The 10066-nt window shown below is 43.7% G+C and overlaps 1 protein-coding gene across 1 annotated transcript in view; it reads right to left on the reverse strand.

The window, feature by feature from the left end:
* The window catches only part of HS6ST3 (heparan sulfate 6-O-sulfotransferase 3), a gene marked incomplete at both ends in the record, with an annotated part of 295533 nt that extends 294874 nt beyond the window's left edge, over window positions 1-659 (reverse strand). Inside the window, one exon of the mRNA XM_080364001.1 lies at window positions 124-659. Within this exon, the coding sequence (XP_080220127.1) occupies window positions 124-659 (536 nt within the window). The remainder of the gene's footprint in view (window positions 1-123) is intronic.
* Window positions 660-10066: the final 9407 nt, after the last annotated feature.

A 10066-nucleotide genomic window follows, 5' to 3' on the forward strand; every position in this document is an offset into this window, starting at 1 on the left:
GTGGAAGTCGAGCCCCGCACACGACGGCACCGGGCACGCGTGGGCCGGCAGCCCCCACCCCGGGCGGGCTCCCCCGCCACCTCCGCGTCCCCCCGGGGTGTGGGGAGCGCGGCCGGCACTGACCTGAGGGTGCGGTTGCCGGCGCAGCCGCGGCGCTCCATGGCGGCGGGCACGCAGCTGGTGAGCTCGGTCCAGTCGGCGTGCAGCCCGCAGCTCCAGCCGGTGGAGAAGCGGGAGAAGAGCCAGGTGTCCTTGTCGCCGCCCGGGCGGTGGCAGGCGCACTTCTTCTGCCCGGCCCGGCAGTAGCAGGGCTGCTCCAGGCGGATGTTGCGCACCAGGTGCCTCCCGAAGGTGGTGCCGCCCGTCTTCTGGATGTGGAGGAACACGATCACGTCGCGGCCCCGCATGTCGAACCGCACCCGCCGGCACAGCTCCCCCCGCGCGAACGGGAACTTGGCCACCAGCCGCGGCAGCGCCGCCGCCGCCTCCTCCTCCTCGTCTCGCTCCGCCGGGTCCCCCCCGCGACGGGCGGCGGAGGCCGGCGGGCGGCGAAGGCAGACGGCGCCGGGGCAGGCGGGCGACACGTACTGGTAGACGATGAGCAAGAAGAGCAGCGCCAGCAGCGGCGGCAGCAGCCACCTGTTGAAGCGCTCGTCCATGGCGATGCGCTGGAGCAGCGCGGCGCGGGCTCAGGCGCTGCCGGGCGTTGACAAGGCGGCCGCCCCGCTCGGATCCCGCAGCCGAGAGGCGCCCGGCTCCCTTCCCGACGGCATGTTCCTCGCCGGCGGCCGCGGCTCGGCTCGGCTCCCCTCAGCCCAGCGCGCCGCGCCCCGGCCCGCCCGCGGCGGCCATCCCGCGCCCGCTCCCCGCGGCTGAGGCGAACGGGAGGCGCCGCGGCGGGAGCAGCAGCTCCCGAATCCGCTCCGCCGGCAACTCTCCAGCACAAACACACCGCTCGGCCCCCCGCGGGGCGGGGCGGGCCCCGCTCCCAGCCAATCGGGGCAAAGCCGGCTGCCCGAGCAGCCAATGTCCGAGTCTAGCACGCCGGGTCCACGACCAATGGGAGAGGGCGGAGAGTAAACGGGGGTGGTGGGAGTCCTTCCTCGCTCCTCTCCAGGTATCGGACGGAGAGCGATAGCGCGCCGATGGTGGGGAAGGAGGCAGGAGCAGCCAATGAGGTGGCGGGGGCGGAGCGGAAGGCAGCCAATGAGATTGACATGGGGGCTCCTCCAGGTGAGCCACTGCCCCCGCGCCCAGTCAATGAAATGGAAAAAAAATCCCGTGATTTTTTTTTTTTCCCTTTTAAACTCGTTAATATCCCGGGTTTGTTTCGTTTTGTTGTTTGTTTTTGTTTTGTTTTGGTTTTTTTTCCTGCGGGCGGGTCTCCTACCGTTTGGGGTTTCAGACCCACATTTATAACTCTGGTACTAAAGTATTTCACACCCCTGGCTCAGGACATGCTGACTACTGCACAGATTGACTACTTAACTGTAGCTTAAATGATCTGCAGCGCTGCTGGTTCGTGGGGTCATTTGGAGTCTTCAGAGCACAAAGTCCCAAATGCCAAACCAACTTTGAGGAAAACTTTTATCTTCTCAAGGCAGCAACATCTACCCCCAGCAGCTACTTCATCCAAATTTCGCAAGTTAATTCTTTGAGCTCTTCACATATTTACAAAAACTCTCAAATTGAAACTGTTGGTTTTCCCTATTGAAAAAAAAAATGAAATGTCTAGCTCACAAGTCACACCAAGCTGAGAAATGTTTTGTCACTGTTTTGTCTGCGATGAGTCCATAGTTTAGCAAGCCTGTTAAAAACACTTCAAATACAAGCCTCGTACAGCTTCTGGATTATAATATATTAACATGCAAAGCATTTCATGTTAGAGCTGATTGCACATCTTCCTTATTTAATTATAGAATGTCTTTATTTACTGAGGGATTAATTAGATAACTGATAGTGCTAAAGCAACTTTCTCAACCCTGGAGACAACCTCACCTCTGGAAGGCTGGTAACAGAAGACTAGTGCCTTGCCATGGGACCATTTAACTTTAGAACTTTAAAAAAATACTTAGACCAATGTATTTTAAGTTTTTTATATAGAGAGTATAAGTATTTGGACTCTTGGAGAAGAGTAACAGCTCCCATTAAAGCTTGCCAGAAAGAACAGAAATTACCAGAAAGTGGTCTAAACAAAAGGAGTTAAAACTCTACACGCTGTGAGATGTTCCAGAAGTTGCTGCCACAAGAGCAGCAGCATCAGCCACCTGACTTCAAACACACAAACACGCACACAAACATTTCCAGGGTCACACGGCACTGTCAAGGTATTACACTGGTAAAAGTTCGAGAGGAGCCAATTCTCAGGTCTTTCCAAGACATAAAAAGAGATGCACTTTTATCTTCAGTGAAAATTCATACGGGAAGCATCACGGGTTACATGAAATTCACCCCTGTGTTGTACAACCACACACCACAGTGCTGAAAGCCCAATCCCTCCATTCTCTGGCAGAAGGAAATGTGGGTCTGGTGTCAAACACACCTGTTCAGTCTTCTTCCCATAATGACAAGAGGTGTTCACCCACTCGCTCTTACCAAAGTGGAAACCAGCCCTTCTTTGTCTTGGAAAAATCACCACCTTCTTTGCCAGCAAGAGAAGTAGAACACCCATATTCTCTCCAGGGAGACCTAACTGTGCTTCTCTCTGCTCACCTGCTTTCAGAGTCCTTGTGCCTCCCAAGCCTGGACTTAATGAGATTTTTCTTTTAACCTCTCTGTTTTACTAGGTGTCAGGAAACCTACCCCAGAGAAATGTAAATATTTATAGATGTAAGATATAGAAGCATTTTGTTCTCATCTCCGCCTATTCACTAGTTAACAAGTAACCATCAACAAAAAAAGCAACATTAAAGGTAGCCTTGTTTCAGTTACAGAACAGCACTAGTAACACTTGTGTGGGTATATTCATATTTGGAATAAATGCATTGCTAAAGGATTTAGACTGAAGTATCCCATATAATGCTTTTGGTAAGATACAGAAATACTATTATAATTTGAGGTTCTCTCATAAATACAAGATTGTTGGCACTCTACCTTCATCTCCATGAAAGGGAGATCAAAGCTAAATTTGCTAAAGAGAGAAATTGTGCATTACAGTTAAATTTAAAATTCTTATTTATTTAAACTTGCTTAAGACAGTTACTGATTTGTGAAGACTGACAAAAAGTATTTTTTCTTGGATGGAAAGGATGTACAAGAGAAGTAAAAATATTTATAATGAGGTTTAGCTGAAAAAGTTGACTTTATAAAGTTCTCATTTTTCTGAAACTAGCAAAAAGTACTTGCAGGTCCACATGAAATAAGGTGCTTATGCAGCTTTCAAAGACAGGCTTTTACTTAGCAATTCTGATAATTTTAATGATGGTTTGCCGACCATGCTTTATGGAGAGTCACAACCCACAACACATCCAACCACTACCCAGTTCTTCCTAGTTGCACACAGGGTGTGCAGTTACACCCCAAGTTATACTTACTGTGGCCCTAGTTGGAAGAAGAGTTGGGGTCTCCAGTCTGAACCCAAGTCCCACAATAGTCAGTGGAGGCTAAGTATCCCTGCATAGAGACGTAGCATTTTCATTTGGTAGCATTTAATGTTCTCTTTATAAAGGTCCACATTACTGTGCAAGGCCCTGTGAGATTAAGCTTTAATAAAAATCAGTTAAATTCCTTAGAAGTCAATGGCTGTAACTCACTAGCAACAACAAAGTGATTATAAAGATCATTTTGAACATGGTTGTCTTTCAATTGATTTAATGGGAACACAACTGGGTTCGAAGTGAAGCCCTAAAAATTGCAAATACTGTTCAATTCCAACATTTCCCCTTCCAAATATAGCTTACCTTTAAATTTCCAATGAGAGTTTAACTACAGAGAAAATCCAAAGTCAGTCGACAAGCTAGTTTTGAGATACTCTTACAAAATGAATGTAGTTTCTGTAGATTTCTGATTTTTAGAAATTACAAGATTCAGGATTCTCTTATTTCTAACACAATGATTCTACAAGATCCTATGTTGTGAGAATATAGCCCAGAGTTCAAGTATTCACATTAAATAATCCTGAAATAACCTGTTCCTTGTAATAATCTCAGGCAGTACACCTTCACCTTGTAAAATATATGTGCCAGGTCTACTGTCATGTCTACCAGAGATGTGCTGACATGAAAATGTGCACACATTTTTATTTTTGTTAATTCTGACACATAATGCCCCTTCCTCAAGTCATTCTGAGGTAACACACAACACATTTTCCAAGTTGCTAAAAATAAAAATTGTCACACTTACAATTTATTTTAAAGGTCAATACAATATTTGCTAGTCTGAAGCAATGGGCATGTGAAACAGTCTCAGTGCCAACATCAAGGTTTGTAGGAAAAGCACGAGTAAGCAAATGATATTATGAAGCAAAGGTGCAAAAGTATAATTTCATTTAGCAATTACCTGTCTGACAAGGTTAAAATCTAATAGATCTGTTAATGTAAAATTAAAGTGACACCTACCTCACACTGGTTCTTTAAATTATTTATCACTGCTTGTAGCCAGTTGAGATTTCCAATAAACCAATTTTTCGGTGTGCACCAAGTCCCAGGTGTCTCTCTTGTCGCAAGGATAAAAGTTGTTAAATTAATAAACTCATGCTAACTTCAGTCATCTCTCTGGGATTAATTTGTTCCAAAGCTTATAGTGTAAGTGTACCTCATTTTTTGTCATATTAAATTTTAATATGTGCATTTACTGAACCTACTGTTTCAATGGCACACTAATCACTGTATTCTTCCTTTTAAAACAATTTATGCATTATACTGTCACCAGTCCATCTTGTAAAGTTGCAATTCAGTAGGACACTTGTTAATTTTCGCTTCTCTTGCTTGCCATTCTTTTTCTGGATGTAATAACTTTCTTAAACCTAAAACCATTTTTATTTCCGTTAATCAGAATACAGACAATATAGAAGTAATGTTTTCAGTCAATGTCTCATATGTGTCAGTCCACATGCAGTGGCTTCTGCAACTAATTCCTTACACATTGCTGCATGTTTTCCTGAAAGGATCAGCTATATTCTGCTTTGACTATTCATAACTCCACCTGTGTAAGACACTGATCTAGGACACTGGAACATCTTAAATCGCTTTCAGCATTCTATCAATTTCTCTGTTGCTTAAAACCATATAACCGCTCATAGAGATACTACAATTTCATATTTTGTCTCACCATTGTTGGGAAGAGAGTTTCCTGAAAAAAAGAACATTACTGAAAACTTTGAGCTAGATTTTTTAGGTCAATGCCAAAACTAGATACTTATAGGTATATCTCTTTTCTACCACATAACTTGGTCATCTTTCATTCTTGCACCATTGCAGCCAGTCCTTGGATTCCCTGTGTGTATCTGTGCCAGCAAATGAACCATCACCTGGGATCATTCCTGAGCCTTGCAGCGTGGACATCTAGCAGAATAAATAATGAGAAAATGCTGTAACCAGGTTTTGGCATGTGCTGACCAGCACTCTACAAAACAACTGGACATAGTCTGGGAGCCAAATCATTCCAGAAATCACTTCCAAGCAGCAGTCAGTCACAGAGATTACAGCTTCAATGTAGGTCAGACCACATCATGCCATTTGGCCTCAATATCCAAGAAAGTTCCTGAACATGCTGAATTTACTAACGTAGACGTCACTGAACATTTGCAGTTTAACTTAAGGAGGAAAAATTTGTGTTCCTTCTTGCCTTTTGTACTGTGGCATAACCAAGTTACATTACAAAGCTCAGGCTGAAGTTAGAGTATGTTAGCTAGCAAAGAAAATGTCTAGCATGTAGGGCCACATACACAGCTCACCAGAGTCCACTGCCTAGACAACAGGGTGGCACTAGTGACAAGCAATGGCAAGCCTTGCTCATATCCAGCTATAAACAGAATTCCAAGGAGGACACAAAGCATGACCAGTGGCTGCAAATTAGTCAAAGAGCTTCTGGCTTCTGTTGCCATTCAAAAAACATGTGCAGCTTCACAATATGGACAGGCAGAGTTGGTGAGCGGGAAGATACTTCGAATGGAGTTACAAATTGTCCAGTTATTGCAGGCTGCAATATCAAATTACTAGTGACAAACGCTGCTCCTGCACCGAAGGGAGAAGGTTTTTGGTAATCCCAAAGAAACTAGACATAGGGCCGTTTGTGCATGCTCTCTACAATTGGAATCTAGAACATGACAACACTCCGAGGAAAGCATTTAGCAGGACAGACACACTTGGTCTCCCATTTCTGTTCTGTGCACGGAAGAGTTTAGACATACTTACACACATTCCTTCCAGCCTTCTGAATCCTGCAATATTTATGATGCAAACTCTGGAGTGTAGAGCAGCTTTTGTGGGCTTATTACAGTTAAAATGCATGTCATCTGTATGGCCTCCACATTTATTTTTCCTGATTCAGGTACAAGCAAGAATGGTACAGACTCAGTCACTGTTGATGACATGAAGGATGCTACTGCATTTGCATAGGGTCTTCTGTCTTCCCCGTAAAGAACAGTCAAACAGCACACAAGAAACTCTATTGCTTAAAAATCAAGATGTCGAAGTCAATGCCCAAGTTCCCAGATTGCAACTTCTTCCCACGAACTGACTCTGATCAGGGAGATCAACACAGAGAGAGATCTGTTTCTTCTGAAACTGGGACATGCTCCCTTCTGTCTAGCAAAAACTAACAGATATCCCTATCAGTTTTCCTCCCAAGACCCCAAAACTTACCACAGAATGTTAGGGATTGGAAGGGACCTTGAAAGATCATCTAGTCCAATCCCCCTGCCACAGCAGGAACACCTAGATGAGGTTACACAGGAATGTGTCCAGGCAGGTTTTGAATGTCTCCAAAGAAGGAGACTCCACAGCTTCCCTGGGCAGTCTGTTCCAGTGCTCTGTTAGCCTCACTTACAAGAAGTTTCTTCTCATATTTAAGTGGAACCTCTTGTGTTGTAGTTTGCACTCATTACCCCTTGTCTTATCACTGGTTGTCACCAAGAAGAGTCTGGCTCCATCCTCGTGACACTCACCCTTTACATATTTATAAATATTAATAAGGTCACCTCTCAGTCTCCTCTTCTCCAACCTAAAGAGACAAGCTCCCTCAGCCTTTCCTCATAAGGGAGATGCTCCACTCCCTTCATCATCTTTGTTGCCCTGCGCTGGACCCTCTCCAGCAGTTCCCTGTCCTTCTTGAACTGAGGGGCCCAGAACTGGACACAATATTCCAGGTGTGGTTTCACCAGGGCAGAGTAGAGGGGAAGGAGAACCTCTCTCGACCTACTAACCACTCCCCTTGTAATACACCCGAGGATGCCATTGGCCTTCCTGGCCACAAGGGCACAGTGCTGGCTCATGGTCATCCTGCTGTCCACCAGGACCCCCAGGTCCCTTTCCCCTGCTCTGCTCTCTAACAGGTTGTTCCCCATCTTATATTGGAACCTGGGCTTGTCTTGCCCAGATGCAAAACTCTACACTTGCCCTTCTCATATAGTAACGTATAGCAGTTGCAAGACTATGTAACACTGCCACCTGGTGATATACATCACAGCAATATTTTCTTCCTCCTACCATTGCACAAAAACCTTTTGCCTCCTTTCAGGTGATCTTAACCTGCAAGTCCCCATCAAACATCACTTATCCCGCCAGCAGTTTATCTTGAGCACCTCTGCTTGTATCTAGAAGCTATATTACTAAGGTTTTCAGAGTTGTTCAGGCCATATCTTGTCTTTTCCTTCAGGACGGACTTTTAGATGTGCTATGGATAGACACAGTTTAACTCAATCCAAATCCCCATCACAAATTCATATGAAGTCAAGGAACTTCAGTGTCTTCCGAGAAATAAATCTGAAGAAATATAATAAATGATCCACTAGCTCTCCCTCCTTTTTCTGTTCAGTTTTTCAGCCGTTCAGGGGTGATGTGGAAGGAAAAAAAAAGAAAAAAAAAAAAAAAGAAAAAAGGTCAAAAAGCAAAACCAAAAAGCCCCAATGGCAATGGCAACATCAAAAAAAATCTTCCAAGAAGTTTCTCTCTCCAAAATGGAAAAAATTATCTGTGCAGTATTTGATCTCAGGCTGTTTCATCTCTTTCACCTGATCTCTGTGGGATAAAGTGTTGCAAATGGTAGATCAGGCTCAACTTCTAGCACCCCTTTCTGGCTTTCACAGCTGTCTGCAAATCTGAACCTTTCCTTTATAACTGACCTCCAACTCTTTACTGAAAAATCACAGCAAGCTCAGAACGATTATCGCTTTCTGGGTTGCTACTATTACTTACCGGACATTTCTTGGATTCATTTCAGCAATACAACCTGGAAACTTTGAATTCAAGAACAACACTTCTTTAATGTGCTGCTACAGGAGGTTTTAGAACAATCCAGCTCCTTCTGAGAAGGATTCCAAGTCTAGTTTGGGGAGTTTTCTTAACTCTTTCTTATTCACCTGTTCTATAAGCACCTGAAGGCATGTAATCAGTGAGTCTTCCCTAACATATAGCCATACAAAGATCTGATGTTGTCTTTCTGTGTATTCATAAAATATATGAATGGTAATTTTTGTTCTCTAAATAATCCCACCAAGATGAGTGAAATACCCATCCTGTCAACAGTTAGAAGTTCAGTTGGACTTGTGGAAAAAGCTGAGAGGAATTCAGGTTTAATTATGAAGGGATGTAAGGTATTTTCACAGCTGGGCCTGAAGTGGCGATACCCCTATTAGCCTCAAATCTGGCTGACCTACAAAAGTTACAGTGCAGAGAAGTTACTAGTACTGTGGATGCCAAGTTAGATACTCAGTCAGTTTGAAGTCTTGGTTTGAGACATCTGCCTACAGCACTAACTTATCTTATGATCTCAGATTAAAGTATGCTAGGAACTGTAATTACCATAAGAAATGGGAATTTCAACCCTGTAATGGAAAATTGTGGTGGCAAACGTCAAGATACAAATAGCTCCCCTAACTCTCAGCAGAAGGAAAGATCTGTTGGCCTTGCAGTCAGTCTGTGACAGACCAATGACTATGTAAGAAATACGAGAGGGAAGAAAAATTGTTCAACACTGTGACAGGTTTGAGATGAATAAACTGTAAATTCAGAGGGAGAATTGAGGTGAAGATTGCTTGAGTGTTTGTTCAGATTAAGAATCAGCAAAAAATGAGAGGATAATTCTCCCACTGGCAAAAAAAGGAGGTCAAAATACAGGTTGGTCAAAGCAGCTTGTTTGGACAAAGGGTCTAAGGGCACCTGAAGTTGAAGTGGTTTAGTTAAGAAAAGCATGTACTTACAAACTACCAACACTGTACATTATTTTGTGGCAAAAGGAAAGCTGAAATAGAGTAAGAATTGTATCAGTAAAAGGAGACAGAAATGGCCCACAGCTGTGTTGTCCCATTGTGGCTTGTAGACCATTGATAGTAAGTGAAATATCAGAGTTTAATCTGTAAAACAATTGCCAGCCCTGCATGCTCATCTGTTGCTATACGTGCAAGCATAACTGGGAATTTAACAGCCATTTAAATATTTTTAATTTATGTTTATGATAACATAACTATTCATATGCTGTAAAGCCTTTTACTTCAATACAGATGTTTTTAATATAATTATCATCCCCCCTCCCAACTGGTAAGAAATAGTAGGATACAAGTTGCTCAGAAATTGTATAATTGCATTCCTTTAATACAGTGTTTTGAGAACCCCAGGTTTATAGGAAAAATGCAGAGAGGATGGGAGCTTACGTTTTCTTTTGGAAGGACTTTTAGAAAGTCTTTTTTTGAAAAGTTTCCTGAGGCCTCTAGCAGGCAGGATCATCTCATTTTTCATTATTAGGAACTACAGAGTAGACCTATCATTTAATCTTAATCCTTTCAGGAGGCCTAAGTGTACCACCCTAATATAATATAGTAAATTGTTTTATGATAACTGTCAAGAGATAGTAACCAGATTATAGTACGAAAGCAGTTTAACAAATGTGAATAACTGGCACAGCCACCATA

The sequence above is a fragment of the Nesoenas mayeri genome (assembly GCF_963082525.1).
Source record: "Nesoenas mayeri genome assembly, chromosome: 1".
NCBI classification, from domain to species: domain Eukaryota; kingdom Metazoa; phylum Chordata; class Aves; order Columbiformes; family Columbidae; genus Nesoenas; species Nesoenas mayeri.